General features: G+C 36.3%; 1 protein-coding gene across 2 annotated transcripts in view; it reads left to right on the top strand.

The window, feature by feature from the left end:
• Positions 1-21,343, top strand: part of VMP1 (vacuole membrane protein 1) — a 127,296-nt gene extending 105,953 nt beyond the window's left edge. For both annotated transcript variants that reach the window (XM_007086742.3, XM_042965520.1), the window contains exons 10-12: positions 1,760-1,821; positions 19,313-19,415; positions 20,506-21,343. In XM_007086742.3, the coding sequence (XP_007086804.1) occupies positions 1,760-1,821; positions 19,313-19,415; positions 20,506-20,649 (309 nt within the window). In that variant the 3' untranslated portion in view covers positions 20,650-21,343. The remainder of the gene's footprint in view (positions 1-1,759; positions 1,822-19,312; positions 19,416-20,505) is intronic.
• Positions 21,344-21,574: the final 231 nt, after the last annotated feature.

Here is a 21,574-nt window from a genome sequence, read left to right as displayed (position 1 = left end):
CATTGTTAGTGAAAGATTTATAGTTCCACCTAACTGGCTTTTAGTATGGAAACTAGAAGGACCCTTGTATATAATGCTTTTCTCCTAAAATGATCTGTATAATTGTCTTGTTAGTTTTGTAATCTTCATATACCATTTGTGTAACATTGTTTATGAAATCACCATCCATTTTGTAACTATTTTTGACATCTATATGTGCTTGCTTTTTCCATAAGATAAGTAGTAAGTATCTTTTTAAAATTAATAGATATGGGAGTGCCTGGGTGGCTCAGTCAGTTAAGTGTGCGACTTCAGCTCAGGTCATGATCTTACAGTCAAGCCCCACGTTGGACTCTGCACTGACAGCTTGGAGCCTGGAGCCTGCTTTGGATTCTCTGTCTCCCTCTTTCTCTCTCAAAAATAAATAAATAAACATTTTAAAAAATTAACAGGTACATAAACACCAAAAAAGACTATGAACTTTTTTTTTCTTTTTTAGTCCTACTTCCTTACACATACCCAGCTGTGCAGCTGTCAATGTCTCTGCTAACAGTAGACATTCCTTAAGAAAATATCATTGCTTTATTAGTCTTCTACCTGAAATGATATGCTTTAGTGTAATTTAGCCACTTTCCTGAGATTCATAATGGGTGGATAAAAAGGAGTCTACTGTTATTTATTTTATTTTTCTTCCCTCCCCTGTGGTTGCATAGTCTGAAGTTATTATTTGACAAACAATAACAAAGATTTAAGCAGTCGAGGGACAACTTTGAATTACTCATGTTTAATCAGAGAATTATTATCAATCCTTTAGAGCTAAACTTTAATACCACATTCTTGAATCTCTAATTGTACTTATGTACCTCTCCTTTCTCTGAACTTCTGTAACACATTTTTACTACTAATGTATGTCATCTATAGTTTGTATATATGTATATATATGTATATATATATATATATATATACACATAATTTATCATTTTTCTACTATAATACAGAAAAATATTTTAATTTCTTCAGGGCATTGAAGAAGGAAGTGTCCTTGCCATCTTTGTGTTCCCTGAAAATCCATAATAATGCCTTATGTTATATATTATTTTGAACATTTATTTGAGTTGGGGACATTTGCTACCTGTTAGTCCTAAAGGCATCTTTACTTGTAAGGTAGGATGTCAACATCTTTAATTAATGGAGAGTACTAAAAAACACCAAATTGAAATGACCCAAATCTGATAAAGATTCTGAATAACTGTTGATACTTTTGCTTGTATAGTAAGGCTAAAAGTCCAAAATCATTCAGGATCTGAAAATGGAACTTTAATAATAACTTCTATAAATTTTCTATGAAGGGCATACAGGCTTTTCAAGATCCTATGGATTAGATTTAGACCAGACGCATGTCATCAGGCTGATCAGCTTTAATTTCAGTAGTGGGGTCTGTATGGGAACCCATGACTTCAGTTTGTCTATGTATCCATTCTAGGATACATAGAACATGCGGAATGTCCACCCAGCCTTGGGTTTCATGACTCATATTTTTCCCTCAGACATGGTTGTGTATGCTGGTTAGAATACAGCTGTGCTAAAGGAAAAACATCTTTAAAATACAAAGTAGGTAGCATTTGTCAGTAAAGTGGTGTTTGGTATATTTTGTTTTTTTAAAGAATTTTAAAAATTGCAATTGGGGCAATACCTCATCTTTTTAAACTCTTATCAGAATTATGAATTTATAGTGGGGTTTTTTTTGGGTAACCTATTTTAACTGGCATTTTCTTTACAGAAAATCTTCGTTATAATAACATTCAGCAAACACATAGTGGAGCAGATGGTGGCTTTCATCGGGTAAGTAATTCTTTGTGGACTAATATTAATATCACTGAACAGAAGAAAATTTATAAAAGATTTTATTGAAACATAATTTTTCTAATGCATATTTTTTTATCTTTTGAGAAGGAAAAATCTTTTGCCCTGTTATTAAATTGAAGACTTTCTTGCTCTACAGCTGAGAAAGATGAAGTTCAGATAACCCTTATTTAATTTTAAATTTTTAATTTAATTTTAATTTTAAAGTCCTATAATTCTTGATTTAAAAGAAGCTTTGGGAAAAAATAATAAAGTTTAAAAATAAGAATAAAAGAAGCTTTGGAGTTTGAGACCGTTGCTCCTCCAAAGAAATAAGAAATTCTCTTTATATAAAAGACATGTGTGTATTATTACAGTTTAATGGTGCTTTAGTACAGTGCTATGATTTTTAGCCAAAATTGGATGCCAGATACACAGTTGCATTTAATTTAAATATAAATCTTACATAAAATATTAATATTTCATTAAAGAAGGCATGATAAGATGATTTAATATTACAAAATAGGTCAGTTATGAACCTGTTACTTCACTAGAGAAAAATCCGGCCATTTAAAAAAAAAAAAAGCCTAGCCTATCCAAAGCTTTTATTTTTGTGTTTATAGAAGTAAGTTTTAATTTATGCTTTAAATGATAATGTCACAAATTTATGGAGTTGACTTTGATAAAAATAAAGACAGACTCATTTTATCTGGTTAATCAGATTATTAACTGGAATAGGAATACTGTCAGATAGCAAATTGAACTTTTTGTGTATATTTTTTTAATTCAGTGTTTACAGGTATGAGGTTTTCATTTAATACTTTAACTGCCCAAGGTCTCCTGGCTGGCTCAGTCCATGGAGCATGTGACTCTTGATCTCAGGGTTGTGAGTTTGAGCCCCATGTTCGGTATAGAGATTACTTAAAAATAAAATCTTTAAAAAAAAAAAGTTTAACTGCCCAGTGGTAGAAAGTACACTTGATGTAGTTTTTTGGCTTTTTTTGTGTTTTTTTCCCTTTATGTAGTTTTAACATGAATCTTTATCTTAAAAGCCATTTGTGAAACAAAACACTTAAGACAATTTTTGCTATTTAAAAAATTGCCATTTGGAGGTAAGTTTATGAGTATTCGTTTTACTATTCTTTAAACCATACCTTGTATATTATATTTATTCTCTTCTATAGATATTTTGTAATAAAATAGTTTTTAATATTTTCTATTATGGTTTTAATATAATAATTGAGGAAAAACATATTCTTGAGAATATACTCAGTAGGGCCAGTTATTGGTTTTATTACTTCCTAAGCTTCTGATCACAAATGTGGATTATAGTTTATACATTAAAATTTAATTACTCCAGTTTTTTGTTGCCTGGATCCTTACAGATGAATTGGTTTACAAGTCACCCTACATAACATTCAAAAAGAAAGAAGAAATATTCTTGTCCCTTATTTTTTAAATACAAAGAAGGCATTTCATCTGTTCTTAGAGTTTATTGTTCCACCTCAAGAATTATGAAGGACACACAGCTGACTACTACAAAAACCCACACATTATAGGAATGACTGTGCATGTAGCACTCTACATCCTTCCTTTCTTCTGTTCCCATGCTGAACATTTATAGAAGGAAGTTTTTCAACAACTTACCCACCACTACCACCTTCTGTTTCCCCAGTCTTTGGAGTTTCTAAAAAGATTAGTGGGGTGCTTGGGTGGCGCAGTCAGTTAAGCATCTGACTCTTGATCTCGGTTCAGGTCCTGATCTCACAGGTTCATGAGTTTGAGCCCCATGTCGGGCTGTGCACTGATGGCACAGAACCTACTTGGAATTCTGTCTCCTTCTTTCTGTCCCTTCCCCATTGTGCGCTCGCTCTCTCTCTCTCTCTCTCTCTCTCTCCCTCAAAATAAATAAATAAACGTTGAAAATTAAAAAGAAAAGTAAATAAGTAAATAAAAAGATTAGTTAACTACCTGTCTTCCCTACTCACATCAAATTATGTTCCCTTCCAATCTGTTCTCTATACTGCAGTTAGTAACCTTTTAAAAATATTAATCTGAACACATTACCACCACCGCCCTTACCCCCAGCTCCTCATCTTTTTTAAAACTTTTACTTGTTTTTTCCTTCATTCTTAAAATAAACCTAAAATTCCTGAACGTGATCAGGAACATGATCATGAACCTTGTATGATGTATCCTCTATAATTTTCTCTTGTTGAGTCTCCCATGAATGGTCTTTACTTGCTTTTGCTTTTCCCTTTGCCTAGTTCAGGGCTTCTTAACTTTTGCACTGTTGACATTTTAGGCCAGGTAATTCTTTGTTGTGGGCGACTGTCCTGTGCACTGTAAGGTATTTGACTGCATCCTGTCCTCTACTCACTAGATGCTAATAGTCTCTCCCAGTCATGATGTTAAAAATGTCAGGGCACCTGGGTGGCTCAGTTGGTTAAGCCGCTGACTTCAGCTCAGGTCATGATCCCACAGTTTGTGAGTTTGAGCCCCTCATCGGTCTCTGTGTTGACAGCTCAGAGCCTGGAGCCTGCTTCAGATTCTTTGTCTCCGTCTCTCTCTGGTCATCCCTCTCTCTCTCTCTCTTTCTCTCTCTCAAAAATAAATAAACATTGAAAATAATTTTTAAAAAATGTCTGCAGACATTACCAAATGTCCCAATGCATGTATACCTCCACAACCACCACCAACCCCATGGAGAACCAGTGGCCTAGACAGTGTCCTTTAAATTTCAACTATTACATTAACAAAATGCCTTCCCTGACTAAATCAGATATCCTCTTTTCTAGAGACGCCTGTTCTACATGCACTGACAGTTGTGTTTTTCCATTTATGTTTGAGGGTATATGATTATTGTCTTTCTACCACTAACATGTATGCTTCTTACTGGCAGAGGGCATGCCTTCGTTCACTATTGTGTCTACAGCACCTGGCATCTTGATTGACACATAGCAGGTGCTTGATAACTATCTAGTGGATAAATGAACACATGGTATCCAAATAAAGATCTGGCCAATAAAAATTCGCATATCATTTCATAGCCCAGAGTGTTTCCCCAGCCTTTGGAGTTTCTAAAAAGTTGTATTACTTATACACAGTAAATAGAAATAAGAGTCTTTATAATAATAGGCCAACAAATCAAAATTGGAATTCTTATGGTTTTCAAAATCAGTACTTTCTTCCCTTTACTAGCTCATCTAGCACAGCCCTTCACAGAAAATCCAGTGATTCTTGGGGTGCCTGGGTGACTCAGTCAGTTAGGTGTCCAACTTCAGCCCAGGTTATGGTCTCCTGGTTTATGAGTTTGAGCCCCTCATCAGTCTCTGCCGTCAGCACAGAGCCCACTTTGGATCCTCTGTTCCCTCTCTCTTTGCCCCTTCCCACTCGCTCTCTCTCAAAAATAAATAAACTTTTTTTTTTTTAATTCAGTGATTCTTAAAGATGGTTTTGCATATGGGGTGCCTCGGTGGCTCAGTCAGTTAAGCATCAAACTCTTGATTTCAGCTCAGGTCATGATTTCACAGTTTGTGAGACCAAGCCCCGCACTGGGTTCTATGCTGGTAGCACAGAGCCTGCTTGGGATTTTCTCTCTCTCTGCCCCTCTCCCCATCATGTGTGTACATGTGTGCACACGTGCACATGTTCTCTTTTTCTCTCTCAAAATAAATAAACTTTTTTTTAAAAAGGTGGTTTTGCATAAAGGTATTCTAAGATATTCAAGACCTGCTGGAATCCAGTTTTAATTGAATTAAATGGGTGGTATCATACTTTTAAAATTGTTTTCAGGACATGGATACTGGAACATCCTGGTATCCTCTTTTCCCCAGTGCTGTCTACAGGGATTACCTCATTAACTTCTTTTCTAGATAATGTATTAAACGGCATAAATAACCAGACTTGGCAGATAATAATTCTGTATTACCAGCTGCCAATAGATGTTTGGTTTTGTTTTTTTGTTTTTTTTTTTTTTTCGTATTTTTCAGGAATAACATTATCTTTCTAAATTTTTTTTTTTACAGTTTATTTATTTTTGAGAGACAAAGAGAGAGAGAGAGTGCATGAATGGGGTAGGGACAGAGAGAGAATCCCAAGCAGGCTCTGCACTGTCAGCACAGAGCCCAATATGGGGCTCGAACTCAAAAACCATGAGATCGTGACCTGAGCCGAAACCGAGAGTAGGACGCTCAACTGACTGAGCCACCAGGTGCCCCAAGAATAACATCTTTTAATCAAATCCTCCAGTTAAGCTTGACATGATCTGTTTTCCTACAGTTTGAAGTAGGAAGTGCTTTTAAATACAAGTATCTAAATGATAATAAACAGACTCACCAAACCTAGACTGAAAATGAAGTTAAACAAGGATAATGAATTTTGGTAGGTGTAAATTTATTATTACATATATAATAGTTTGGTAGTTTGTTTTAGAAAAGGAAAGAACAGTTAAATTGACTCCCTTAGACCCCTTGTTGAGTTGATCTGAAAATACTACCTCTAACGACATTATCCTTTGATTGTTAGGTATCCCTCTTTACACTGTTAAACTGTAAATGGTTTAGCAAATCATCAAACCAAACTAGTAAAGTTTGGAATACGGGCTTTTGAAGGATATTTAAAACCAAGTACCCATAATTAAGGGAGTGGTGAGTTGCTGTGGTAGAGGGAAAAATCAAAAGACAAGACAAAAAAAAGCCAGCAACAATTCAAATTTAAAATGATGAGATACTGAGACAAGAAGGAATGAAAAATGAACCCCAAGAGTAAAGGAGAGCTAGGGAGTGGAACATGAAAAGAGTGTACTGCCTTTGAACAAAATAAATTGAGATTTGAATAGGAAGTCTGCCCCAGACTAGTTATTTAACTGGTAGCATTTCTTCTCCAGTTCAGGAGGCCACTGACAACCTTTCCAACTTCAATCAAATGTGAAATGCCCAGTTTAGTAGAAACATACTTCTGTCCGTGGTTTAACATTCCAAGGCATGTGAATTTTTAAAATGCTTTCCATCTCAGGGAGCCCAAGTGGCTCGGTCGGTTAAACATCTGACTCCATCTCAGCTCAGGTCATGATCTGGATCATGAGTTCAAGCCCTCAACAAGCTCTCTGCTGTCAGGGGAGAGTCAGCTTCAGATCCTCTGTCTTCCTCTCTCTCTGCTCCTCACTTTCTTGCTCTCTCTCTCTCTCTCTCAAAAATAAATAAACAATTTTTAAAAAGTCACCAGTGGGGCGCCTGGGTGGCTCAGTCAGTTAAGCATCTGACTTAGGCTTAGGTCATGATCTGGTTAATGAGTTTGAGACCCACATCAGGCAGTCTGCTGTCAGCACAGAGCCCGGTTTGGATCCTCTGTCCCCCTCTCTCTAGCCCTCCCCTGCTTGCTCTCTCTCTCTCTCTCTCTCTCTCTCAAAAATAAACATTAAATAATAATAATAATAAATTTAAAAAATCACCAGCAATAAATAAATAAATAGTGCCTTTCATCTAGATTTTTTTGTTGCCTGTGTCTTCAGTCTCTGTTTTTTCCAGTTTCTGTTGACTGGATGGAAAGGTAGAATGCTAAGTGACTATTTTGTTTACTCCCAGGAAGGATTGAGGGAAGGCCTAATTCTTGGCCTTTAACCGGGATGAAGTTTTTCATCAAAGATTGTACAAATAATTCTTGAAGATATTATTTAAGTTTATTTATTTAAGTAATCTCTACACCCAGCGTGTGGCTCGACACAGGAAATGAGGTCAGAGTTGTTACAAATAACTCATTTATATAATTTGTGCTTTAGTTTTTTGTTTTGTTTTTGTTTTCATAAAAAGAGTATCATACTAAGGGCGCCTATATGGCTCAGTTGAGCGTCTGACTTTGGCTCAGGTCGTGGTTTCGTGGTTCATGAGTTCAAGCCCTGCATTAGGCTCTGCGCTGATGGTGCAGAGCCTGCTTGGGATTCTCTCTCTCCCTCTTTCTGTGCCTCCCCCACTTGTGCTCTCTCTCAAAATAAAGGGGGGTATCATACTATATGTAATTGTTTCAGATTTCTTTTATGTTGCTAATGTTATTCTGTGTTGCTGAATATAATTCATTTTGGTTGCTATATGTTATTCCATTGGGTAATTATTTATCCACTTACCGTTGATGAACATTTGAAATGTTTCCGTGTTTTTTATTTTTTCGAACAATGATTTATGAGCATTTCTTAGTGCAGGAAAGGTGAGCACATAGTAAAGAGCCTGAGAGTATGGTGAAAGGGAAAACACAGAAGAGGGAAAAGGTAAATAAGAGAGAAATTGGACATAAGCAAGATAACCCTCAGTTTTGATAACTTAGTCTTGATAAGATAACTTAATTTTGTCTAGGTCCATATTTGGGCAAATTCTTACCACAAGTATGCCTGTGGCCTACCAGGCTAAACTGCTCACTAATGCCACCCCAACCCCTCACTTCACCCCACCTCCAGCATTGAGTTATTATTGACCATTACATCTCTGGCAGTGTGGTTTAGTATTAATTTTACACAGATTTGAATGCTATACTGATTACTGAAGGAAATATTCCTTTCCAAAGGGCTGGTATTCTTAATGTAACTAGGGAGTGGCCCAGCTAAATATGATACCGTAAGTATACCCTTGTTTTTTAGTACAGTATGTCATTGTATGACAGTCCTAAGGTCCCAGAGAGAAGGTAAGCCCTACCTTCAAAATTTACTGTAATTTTAACAGTAAATAGTACCCTTCCTTCAACTAGAAATAATAATTAGTAGATTTATTTCTTAAACAGTTCCGGGAAGTAATCGCTAATGTCATTAAGTTTAGGGAAAGGTATCTCTATTATATTTTCTTAAATCAAAGGGTTAGTCTAGTTATATATGGAAATCTTAACATATGTAATGAATCAGTTTTATATTCTGAGAGATGTTAGAATACAGATAATTGCCTTGAGAGAAAGCTTTTTGGTTTATGATATGTTTGGCAGGAGGACAGAGAAAGGTTCTGAAAAAAAAAAGAGTAGGCATGTAATAGAAGAGTTTTTCACTGTTTGGTATCTTAGTGTGAAATAAGTCAAGGGATGGAACCAAAGAAAGAGGGAACTTCAGAGCTTCAAAGGCATTACATTTGTTTCAGTCTTTTTTTTTTTTTTAATAAGATTTAAAATTAATTTTTATTTAATTTTAGACTTTCTCCAAATGAGAGAGACCTGGGCATAAGAGCATGACCAAGTCTAACATTAAAATCGTTATTAAAATGACACGTTCCAGTATTCTCACCAAATAGAAGATGAGAATTCCCAGAAAATAACATTAAGCATATGACTCGTAACAAACCATATGCAGAACATTGGCTTATTGTCAGGTTGCCAGGGTCTTATTGGAAGACAAAGTCCCTAGTTTTACCACACAGGAAAGTTTCCATAACTCAAATCATTGGACTTGGGGGAGGGGGTTGGCTGGAGCAGGGACTTTTTACCAGACACAGAATGTTCCATGCTCTTCGCTGCCTATTTCTGAGTTAACTTGATGTTTGACCTCAGAGTCGAATTTGCCTGTGGCAAGAGAGGGATCATTTTAACCAGTGAGTAATTAAGTGCTTGAGTCTTAAGGATGTTTCTTGTTCCTTATCCTATGACAAGTGGTCAGAGTGAGCTATGTTGGCCTGGACTTTTTCTTCTACAGAAAGAAAAATCTATTTCCATTTTAAAATACAAAATGGTTAATGTAGTTGATTCTCTTTGCCTTTGATCACTATAAAATAATTAGAAACGGTTGCAGAAGTGTAAAATACAAATATTTGTGTTAACTAAAAAAGGATACATTAAGTTTTAACATTGCAGCTGCTGAGACTCCTTTGTACACACTGACTTTTTAACATAATCTTCTGCAGTTAGGGTGGAAAATGTTCATGTCCTCTTCCTGACGTTTGTTATCTTCTCTTTTAACACTTAAATCTTCTATATTTTTGTTATGGATATTGGGAGGCATCATAGCTAAAGGATAAAGCAGGAACTCTGAAGTTAGACTGTATGAGAAGTTGTCATTGCATTAGGAGCTTACTGTTGACCATAATTAGAGCATTTCTGTAGAATGATATAAACTAAAACTGAATTAAATTGTATTACATGGAATTGTTGATTAAAGGAAAAAGCAGATCAGGGTCACGCCTGACACATTTTAAGTGTTGTGTAAATATTTGTTGACTGAATGAATCCATTCATTCATTTCTAATCATGAATGCATTCATTCATTCATTATTAGAACAGTATTTTGAGACTGAAGGAAAGACTCTAGTAAAAAAGCTAGAGATGGAAGATAGAAATGAAAAAAGGGAAGGATATGGGTTGGAAATTAGCATTTACTAAGAACCTGCTTTGCCAGATGCTTTACATACATTTTTACTGAATATGCATAACAAAACCTGTAAGGTACTATCACTGTGTAGATAGGGAAACTGAAACACAGAGAAGTTAAATTCATGTAAATGCAAGAGATGGAGATAGGATCCAGGAGACAAGATCAAAAGCCTAAGTGGATTATTTTCTTTAACCACTGCTTCCTTCATAACTAAAGATTCTAAGATCTTTTGAGGTAGAAAGAGAAATATTGAGGGAGTGCTGTAGAAACCAGTGAGGTAGTCTATTTGAAGTTGGAGGTTTGGACTAGAGTGTCAGTTTCAAATGGCTACTGTGTGAATTTGATAGGGAGTCAGTGTGAATTTTTTCTTTCCACTCCTTGTTCACACTTGCTTTCACCTTGTACAGCTGTAATTAGTTACTGCAGAGTTACTTTGAGGGAGAAACCTACTGGCTTTTGTACTGTAGGTTTAAATGCATTTTTTCCTCTCTCATCACCCTTCTAGATTAAGTTCATTAAGGACAGAGATCATGACTTTTTTCTTCTTCATTATCTACTGCGTTTTGTGATTCTCTTCCTAACTAATGTTGGAATAACTAGATTGTTCTTAGTTGAGGTTGAATTCCAGTAACTGTCATTTTTTTCTCCACACACCTTCCTGCCACTTTGAATGACTAAATTCAGTAAGTTTTTATGCCATCCCACCTTCAATTTAAAATTCTGCAAACTCTCCTTTATTCTTGATCTTTGGGTCTATGGGTCCCTGTTGCTGATTTCATCCTTAGAATTCAATGGGTCTTCAAGCCAGCCACAAATTTGTCGCTGTATAAAGCTGCCATCGGTGTACCATTTTCTAGAACTGAAATCAGTTGATTTTTTTTACAGGGTTTTGTTTTGGCAGCCAATCATTTTTACTTGGTTCTTATAAACTGCTCGTTTAGTTCTGGGTTCATTCATTAACATAAATGCCCACTTAGCTCCTACTGCTCAGGTTTTATTTTCAAAAGTGTCCCTTTAATGATAGCATAATCCAAAGAGTAGCTACTAATTATAAGGAGGTTTTACCTCCATTCTGACTGTAATAGAAAACAATTCCAAATGTTCAAAAGCTAGGACAATTGCAGATTATTATTATTAATTTTTTTTTTTTTTTTTGAAAACGTCTGTGATGGAAATGTGCTGTAAGCCAGTAGTAACAATACACCTGATGTTTCTGGATAATGCAGTAGTCTTCCTTCTACACAGCCACTAAGAAACCGATGGTGTCATGTGTTTATAATACTGCTGAACACATAGTGGATTAACTTGAGTACAAAAGAGGTTTAAATCATTTGAAAGGGACACAGATGTGAATGAAATTCAAGATGTTTTAATTCCAGATCCTGAGGTTGAATCACAACGAATTTTAGACAGTGCCAGAGATTATCAACCCAAACTTTTGTATCTGAGAAAGCCCTAGATTGTTTAGTGTAGTGTAGTTTTCATTCCAACTTTATTTTATGTTGGGGTACTCTTCCAAGGTCCTGAGATATAAAGGAATTTGGTTTGGGCTAGGGCTGCCACATTTCAGATCCAAAAGCAAGTAGAATACATCAGTTAACATTTTTTTCTTGTAATATTAGCTTCAAAGATTCAGGTTCCCTATTCAATTACATGGGGAAATTAATAACCCTTTCATTCCAGTCATACAGAATTACAGGATCCCACTTTGACTGGGTTAAATATAAGTTGATTTGCAATTAACATCAGTTCATTTACTTGTCATATTCCTGCGTTAATTAGGTATCAATTTGTTTCTCTCTCTTTTTTTTTTTTTTTTTTTTTTTTTTTCCCTTTCTCTAATGTCTGTGGACTGGAAAGCTATAAATATTAATGGGAGTCATCATGATGGCCTTTGACTTCTTCAGAAAGATTGCATGATAAACTACACTCCCCCTTCCTTCCTTCTTCAGAGCAGTCTACCTTATGACCATTTCATTTGGAGCAATCTGTCATTGTTGAATCAGGCCTGGAGTCTGAGATCCATTCTGAGTCACTATGAATAGAGCTCTAGTATTGGTTGGGCCACAGGGAAACTGGTGGTTAAATACTGTGAGAATCTTTATCAGACAGGAAATGACAACTCATTAAAATACTAACCGTTAAGCCTGTTTAGATCACTGCGGAGGGTGGGGGCGGGGGTGGGGGGGAGGGTGGATTTAACTCTATAGTGTTTGGTTGAAATCTGCACACTTCCGGAAACAGAAAATTATTTATAAAACTTATCAAGAAAGGGAATTGCTGGGGGTGTGGGGCATGTCTGGCTAGCTTAGTGGATAGAGCATGCAGCTCTTGATCTTGGAGTTGTGAGTTTGAGCCCCACATTGGGAGTAGAGTTTACTTTAAAGAAAAAAAAATTTTTTTTTTTTTTTAAAGAAGAAAGGGAATTGTTAATCCATCTTCTTACTGAACTTCTACCATGCTGTCATTGCCTCTTATATATAGAAGACAAGATAAGCATGTAAATGGGCAGTGGAATGGGAAGGAGTTTTTATTTTATCTCTGAAAATATATCCTACTAGTACCTTCATTGTAAAATTCAGTCTCTTCAGCAGAACCACCGGTTGGCTTGAGTCTGCAGGAGACCATTTTCCATTTAATAATAAGACTCTCTACTCCTGCGCTTCTGGGCCAATTCTCAGTTGATAGAGGAATTCTCTGGAGTCAGAGGATAAATCCGATTTATTGATTTACATACAGTGACCCTCACTCAATCAAGAAAATCAGTCTGAAGACCCCTGATACTCATTTGAAGTATAATTAAAATTTAACCAAGGGCACAGAATTTCAGTTTCTTGAGGTTTGACTCTCCAGATTCTTAATAGCACTCTTTATAAATGACCCATTAGAAGTCAGCAAAAAAGAGACATGCAGTCTGTGTCTTTACAGAAAAAGCTTCTTTTCTTTCTGATATATTACCGAACAGTCCTGCACTGAATTGCTCTGCTAACTATACCTTCTTGGGAATAAGGTATAATATTTATACCCCTTGAAGTTCAGCTTCATGGTCTAAACCAGTGGTCTCCACCATCAGAATGGGACTAAAATAATAGAACTTCTAATTTTTTTCAGAACTTCTATTTATATTTATGTTCATCTTTGTTTTCTTTTTTTGTGTATTTTTGTTACATATATAACATTATGGTAGCACATACATATAAACTTTATATGACTATACACACATGGAGCATATAGTTTACCAACAATCTGATTGGCACTCCCTCAGGCCACAGGTCAGAAAATCACATCTCATGGAATACAAAAATAGGCTAAGGAAACAGTGGGAGTTCCATGATACAGAAGGGGTTCACATTGGGCCTGTTGCAATATATTGTGTTTTTCTGTGCCCCATTAATCAGATTTATAATTCCTAGTTTTAATTAAATTAACCTTCACAAAACAGACAAGTAGCTTTAAAAGTTTCCTATAAAGAAACAGAAGGAAGATAGTACTAATAATGCAGTCACAAGAAACAGTAAAAAAAGTTGCAGCATTGACATCTTACTAGTATATGTCTACAGAAGTCAGCCAACAAATTTAGAAATTACTACTTTAATAAAGGACAAGTACGTAATATGCCTTGAAATATTCACTAATGATAACACAAATGCCATCATACTTAAAGTTAAGTATTTTTTTAAATTTTAGCTTTATTTTATCCTTTTTAAATTTGTATTTGTGTATTTTACTGTTTGCACGAGTAATATATACATATATTCAAAATGTTTACAAACCATTGGTCTAAACTTCTCGGCCTCAAAAGCCACTTTTTATGCTCAAAAAGTAGTAGGCATCATTAGTTTACTTCAAAAAAATCTCTACTATGATTCTGAATTATAACAGCAGTAGAATTGATTAAACCCTAACTTTTCCTTTCTTTAATATTGTCCTTGACCTGAATTTTATTCTAAAAACATTTTTCTGCCATTTATAAGCTTTCAGAGGTTTGACTAATCACACCCTGAGAATGTTATTTAGATGTTATGATTAATCATCAGAGAGATGTTAAATAAGCCTCAGAGTACAGCACAACTAGTGAAAGAAAGGTAGAAAATACATTTTGCCTTTAATTTTTTCTAAGAAAGATAAAGGCTTCTTACTCTGTAGCCTTTACTAAGAACTGATGTCAGACAATATATTTTCAGGAAAGCCAGTGTAACTTCCATGATCACATCAGTGCTAAGATCCTCAAAAAAGTGATTAAGAAAGGAGCAGAGCCTATATTAAATAAAACATTTACTTAATCATACCTACTTAATTTCCCTAAGCATTTTAACTGCTTAACCTTTATATGAGGCAGCCCTGTGTAAGTAGGTCTAAACAACAAGACAGATCAATGTTTTTTAAGTTCATGTTATTTCTGTTATTAAACACTGTGCCCCAGTTTTATGGTGGCACATAGTAACAAAAACATACACCTGGCTGGAAAAATCCAACCAGAATCGTGAGCAGGAAAATTTCAGGTCTTCTAATAACAATTGTTAGTTTGATGACCATCTCTATGATGGAGAAGAGATTGAAAGTTTTAATGATGTGTTTTTTATATCTGTTGAACCATTTTGTTTGAGAGTTACACAATTTAAAAGGAATTCCTTGGAAACAGGAATAATAATGACCGATAAAGTTTTGGGATGGGTTGTGTGCCCAGGAATAACCAACAAAATGAAAATTTAAACACTGTGACAAATAATCGTACCACCCACTCTCTCTCCAGCCTCTACCAATTGTGATGCTTCCTCTGGAAGATTTTCTGGCTTTTTGTGGGTACAGAGAATAACGCAGACCTTTATTTATAATAAGTCAATATGGGGAGAGTTTAAAATATAGATTTATTTTCAGAAAAATGATTTTCAGAAGCAGAGTCACATAATGTATTAAAAACTGCAGAAAAATAGTTGTTTGCATATTGGTCAGGGCCCTCAACAGAATTTTACAAAGAAGTTTGTCTTGTTACATACCTCCTAAGGTATGTAAGCCTGGTAAAATACTGTTCCTGTGAAACCACTTTTCAAGCTCTGGGTGGGTTTGGACTTACGTAGGGTTTTTTTTTTTCTTTATTTTTTCTCCTTTGTTTTCTCTTTGTTTTTCTCATTTTGCATTTTCTGACAGTTTTTTTTTTTCTTTATTAAAATCAATAACAAATTCAAAAATTGCCGTTACTTTTTTGGAAATTTGTTTTTTAATGAGATATTATCTGAAACATGTTTGTGTATGCCAAGAAAATAAATATCAAGATAATTACTATCCACAAAGCTTTTTCTACCCACCATGTTGAAGGTCTACAGCAAGGAAAAGCAGATGAGATCTTTTTTGTTGTTGTTTTTTCTGTTTTTGTTTTTTAGGGTTTTTTTAAGGCTTTCTTACTTAGAGAAAGTGACTGTTTACAAGGGTAGTTTAAACATATTTAAATCCAATAGTTGACTGAAAAATCATTTTGTGTTTGTTCTCCTCCTACTTTATATCCTTTTATATCACGAAACTATAATACTTTGAACTTCATCAGATCTAATGGCAGATGGAGGACTTCACGCCTTCACTACAGGTTGAGATGACTCCTTGGCCAGGTGCACAGGGTACTTTGAATTTAATGGCTTTCAGAGAATGGCATTTAAGCTATTTCCTAAGCCAACTGTAAAAAAACCACTGAACTGGAATTCAAGTTATTCTTCACCCCCCCATCCCCCATATATGTACCTTAAATTAATCTTCAATGTCAGAACGGACTCTTCTGTCTGCTGCTTGAAAATAACTTGAGGGATGAGGTCATGGGCTGGTATTATAGTTTGCTTTAAATGCAAGCTAAGATTGACAGCTGTACAGAAATATTAATGAAATATATATATTTAAAAAGAGTGACAACTGCACTTTCAATTTTTATGTAGTCCATTACTAAAATAGCTTTGATGTTAATTAAGGGAACTCTAGTGTAATGTGCTTTGTATAAGCTGAGGCAACTGTGGCCTAAGCCATTGTTTGTAGAGCTAGAACAATAAAAATAAAACTAAAATTTTGATGAGTATATCAAGGTTAAGAGAATCCGACAATTAGTTATATAGTAGTTCATACTTATGTGTTCTTTTTTTTTTCGGATTTATTGAGAGCATGTGACATTTGTTCATGATAGTATTGGTTAATATATTGCAATAAAAACTTAAAAAAAATTTTTTTAACAGTTATTCACTTTTGAGAGACAGAGCACAAATGGGGGTGGGCAGAGAGAGAGGGAGACACAGAATCCAAAGCAAGCTCCAGGCTCTGAGCTGTCAGCACAGAGCCTAACTTGGGGGCTTGAACTCACAAACCGCAAGATCATGACCTGAGCCAAAGTCAGAAGCTTTGGCTGAGCCACCCAGGCACCCCTGCAATAAAAACTTTTAACTTCTCTATTTCAACTGTTTCCCTAGTCTCTTATGAGAAACTAATAGATTCGTCTCCCACCCCACCAAAAACTCTTCAAAGCATGTAACACTATATAGCACCTTAAAAAAATTATCTCAGTATTAGCCCAAGATAGTTGAAAATTGCACATCACTAAATGTAAATGTGCAATAAACTAAACGAAATGTAATGACATATATTCTCTCTCAACTAGAGTGTAGCTCTTAATAGACTTAACAATGGCAACATTTTTTAACTTCACATTATTTTGAAGAGAGTCTAGAATGACTGTTGCCAGTCCCTTCCTCATTCCCCTCAACCACAGCAATAAAAAAGTAGAACCTTTCTAACATGTGGGTCTTAGTTCTTCATTTTCTCTTTCAATAATGGCCCAAGAATGGAGCCCAAGAATTATTTGAGGGAAACTGTAAGCCTTATTTCTGCTCTAGTCTGAAGTTAGAAGTCAGAAGAAAGAACAAGGCACATATAATGGAATCCAACTCTTAGAGGACATCAAAAAGAGAATTTTCAAGGCATTTCTTGTATAATCTAGCTGTTCACATTAGTTTACAATTATATCAGCCATTGTAAATAAAAGGAGTGTTTTAACCTTAAAAAAAACACAATGGCTTGACTATGGCTTATCCTTGGAAGTTTAAAAACAACGATATAGGGTATTTTTTTTTTAATTTTTATTTATTTATTTTTGAGAGAGAGAGTGTGCAGGGGAGGTGTAGAAGGATAGGGAGACGGAGAATCCCAGATGCCAGCTTACAAACCATGGGATCATGATCTGAGCCGAAGTCAAAAGTCAGACGCTCAAACCCCCAGAGCCGCCCAGGCTCCTAGCATTTGTTATTAAGAGTGAATAAGAATTGATTTTCTGAAGTTAAGTTCTGTCTGGCTGGTTCAGTCAGAGGAGCATGTGACTCTTGATTTCAGGGTCATGAGTTTGAGCCCCATGTAGAGATAACTTAAATAAAACTTCAGAAAAATAAAAAATAAAGAGAAAGTTTGTCCTCTTGTTGCCCTGTTGTAGTGAGAATCATCACTGATAAATAGCAACACAGCTCAGACCCAGCTTCTCTGGTTTACCCCTTAATGTAAAGCCACTTAAAAGTCAGTGAGAGAGAGACTGAGGCTGTAGGTTAAGAAAGAGACTTTGCCCTTCCTTCTCCATTTTTCCTGTCTGTCCATATGGGTCTTATGTGCTGATCAGTACAGCCATGGTCTCTGCTATCTATGTCTATTCAGCCCTTCCCCGTGTCCTTCAATATTTATTAAAGGATCTTTTTGACAGCTTCACCCCACACTGATCTCTCCTTTCTCCAGTTCCTTTGGAATATATCTTCTATACCAAAAAATTTTAGTATTGATTTGTAAATTTTGTTGTTCACAAATCAGTTTGTGTGTACATGTGTGTGCCCGTGTGTTTTGAATCTCCATAATGATTCTAAGTTCCTTGTGGGCACAAGCTATTTCTTGCAGTTGTTTTGTTTTCCCTTAGTGCCAATTACAATGTCGGACACAAAATAAGGACTCCATTAAGTACTTGGTGGTTGATACTTAAGAGGATCAAAGAGAAGTGTCAGCCAGAAGTTATATGTGTGTTAACTTCTGGTAAATATAGTAGCAAAAAATTTCTCTTCCTCTGCTTCTCTGCTTTGTATTACAGAAAGCGGTAACTGAATTGTTCTCGAAAAGAGGTGGTGAAGTTAGTACTTATAAGAGGGAACATTAGGTGCTGTTGCAAATACATATTGACATAGCTTTTGCTGGCCGCAGGAGATTGAGCTCATCTGCCTTTTAGCCCTGTTATGGCAGATGAGAAAATAAAAGGTACAGAAAATAGAGATGTTTGATTTTCTAAGTTGCCTCAAGTTACCATTTTAAAAAACGCCTGCAAGCATTTCTAAAACAGGATCCTGGTAGCTGGTTGCCAAACCGGTTTAACAGCACTGCCTCCACATATTCTGGGTGAGAGGGACCTCCGAGTACATAAACTTATCAGAGATCCCTATCCCAGTCATTTCAGAACAAGTTGTTTAGTAATGTACTGTAGTTTCTGTGCAAGCCATCTACCATAAACCACGAAGTGATTCAAGGTTCAGAGTTCCTTCTTTGTTCCTTTGTTAATCACTGACTTCTGACTAGTGGGAGGTGCCTCCCAAATTTGCTAATGCATTCTTTTTGGATAAGGATGACGCACAGATTGTCCTAATAAGGACTTAGATTGAGAAAGGACCGCCCCCCTCTGAGAAGATGGGACAAGTCAGAGAGAGGGCGGGCAGTTTCTTTTTCAACTAGGGATGACACAAGCATAAGTCATTTCCTTATTAATCGGTTCAAACCAGTTCTTACAGGAACTGGTGGTGATAAATGTGGGACTTCTCAGAAGTCATTCATTTTATTCTTTGTGCCACAACAGCGTGCGGCATCAGCCTAGCTGGTCTCACTCTGAGGATGAACTCTTGTGCCAGAAGGGGCTCAGCTCCTAGTTTCTCTCCTGAGTTGGTGGAAGAGATTTTTCTCCTAGAAGGGGTTATTAAAGGATGAATGTATCCACTGAAAAGAGTTCAGAGGATTTTGCCAGTTGTGCTGATTGTTGTATTTTTTTTCCTCTTTCTGTCCAATCCCTGTTTTTTGAGTCCAGGTGGTAAGTGGATTTTTCTTTCACATTTTTCTTGCTTTTCTTCCCAAATGTATCTTTTTCCTTGGGTTATCGTACCCTGCTTCCAGTGCTGTCCCCGGCATAGGTCCATCTCTGCAGAAGCCATTTCAGGAATATCTGGAGGCCCAGCGGCAGAAGCTTCACCACAGAAGTGAGATGGGCACACCGCAGGTGAGACTTTGCTCTGTTTTCCTCTCTTCTGCCACCCCCCTCCCCCCAGTCTCAGGCTGAAATTATACTCCCAGCACTCACTGGCATTTTGAGGCAAATAGAGTAGTTTGTCTGTCAGTCTTCAGTAACTGAAGTGGAGGCTCTGTTTACTCTCTACTGGGACACTGGCTTTGACTAAATCAGAAATGTAATTTCCGTTTTTATCTGTCTTCTCCAAAGAAAAACAAAGGAAGGCTAATGGCAAATGATCTGTTATGTAGAATGAGTTGTTGCCTTGATCTTAAATGATTTATTACCAAATCTACTTCCCAAGTGGATTAAAAAGTTAAAATTTGTAGCATTTCATAGCATAACAAAGTATGTGACTAACGGTGGTCACTTGACTATCTCCTTCATTTTTGCCCTACTTTTTTAAGAGATGGGAAAATAATCTTTTTTTTTTTAAAAAAAAGGCTCTTCGCATAGCTGAACTTAAAAACTTTAACTTAAACTAAGGCTGCCTTTTCTGTAAACAGTTCTGTGGCAAAGGGAAATGAGTAGAAGAGGATGGGTAAGCAGTAACCTGAAATGGGAAACTTGAAGGAAGCATAGTTGTTGAATTCCCCCTCCCCCCCCCCCCCACCCGTCGGCCTTACACTCTGTGTGGCCCTTTGCCGCCCTCAGTTGACCAAACATGACTTCAGAAATAGATGACATGTTTTAAAAGCTGCTCCCAGTGCTGGAACGACATGTAACTATCTGGACACTGCTCTCCACAAGTATCTACATGGCAACTTCAGAGAGCAGAATTGAATCAAAAATTTTATTATGTAGTAAAAGAGGCCACCTCACACTGACCCATTCTAAACTATGTGAATCAACATTGACTTTACATCTGACAAAGTGAAATCTTAATAATTGGGTGTCAGAAGGCCTGAATATAGACTTCAGGGTATCTAGAGACACGGGCCTTCTCATTTTCATTGTTTAGACTTTATAGCTTATAAGCCCCAAATTCTCATCATTTTTCTTAAATATTGTAAATGATCCCCTTTTTACTGCTGAACTAATGAAGCATTTCTCGTGGGTTGTTCTGCATTTATTCTTACAGGGAGAAAACTGGTTGTCCTGGATGTTTGAGAAGTTGGTCGTTGTAATGGTGTGTTACTTCATCCTGTCCATCATTAACTCCATGGCACAAAGTTATGCCAAACGAATCCAGCAGCGGTTGAACTCAGAGGAGAAAACCAAATAAGCAGAAAAAGGTTCTAATGGCAGAAATTAGAGATGAGTTCTGCCTTAACTTGGGAGGACTCCAAACCAGGAAGGAAAATACCCTTTTCCACCCTATATCAATTTAAAAAAAAAAATGTTTTGTTTTGTTTTGTTTTCTGAAAACAGTTTAGTCCATATTTTGCACTGACACACTTTTCCTTTGTGTGTTAAGGTAAGGTATCCACCCTCAATTCAATCCAGCTTGTGTTTTATTCAGGTGGAACGTGATGTTCAGCAGCGAACTTAACAGAAACCGGGCTTTTCTTTGTTGCTTTCAGAAGGCCCACGTGGTACAATTAAAGAATTCCGGACACCAAAAACTAGTTCCTAAGTATGTTGAGTATGTCAAGCCTTTTAGGCTTGTCAGAAGTGGCTCCTTTGTTTTTCTAAGTCATTAAAGTGTGTATAAATTATACTAGATTGGATAACGGTCTTGCATGTCTATCATGGTAAAATTTATTTAATCCTGTCCAACCCTTCCTCTCCTACCTTAAAAAAAAGGCCATCTTATGATGCATTGCACACCCTCTTGGGAAACTGATCTTTAAATTTTGAGACAGTATAAGAAAATTCTGATTGGTGTCTCACGAATGAGCTGACACCATTTTTTATTCTGTATATTTAGAATGAAGTCATGAACAAACTTTATAAAGACATCTTTGATCATTCCAAAATTGTGTCCGTTTTCTTGAGCGTTTTGATTTTTTGCTTCCCTTTAGCTACTTCCAACTAATGGGCAGCTTTGCCAGATCTACCTACAACCATAATTTCTTCAACCGTTGTTTACTTACATGTAGGAGCCACCACCGAGGCACTTTCTTGTTAACCTGGAATTGGGGCAGCTTGCTACACATTGATGAAATGGCTCCCTAGGGATTGACATAGCAAGGGGTTCGTGAAAACAG

This window comes from Panthera tigris, chromosome E1, assembly GCF_018350195.1.
Source record: "Panthera tigris isolate Pti1 chromosome E1, P.tigris_Pti1_mat1.1, whole genome shotgun sequence".
Taxonomy (NCBI): Eukaryota; Metazoa; Chordata; class Mammalia; order Carnivora; family Felidae; genus Panthera; species Panthera tigris.
The sequence above is the reverse complement of the archived record's forward strand: the minus strand, read 5'-3'. Positions and strand labels throughout refer to the sequence as shown.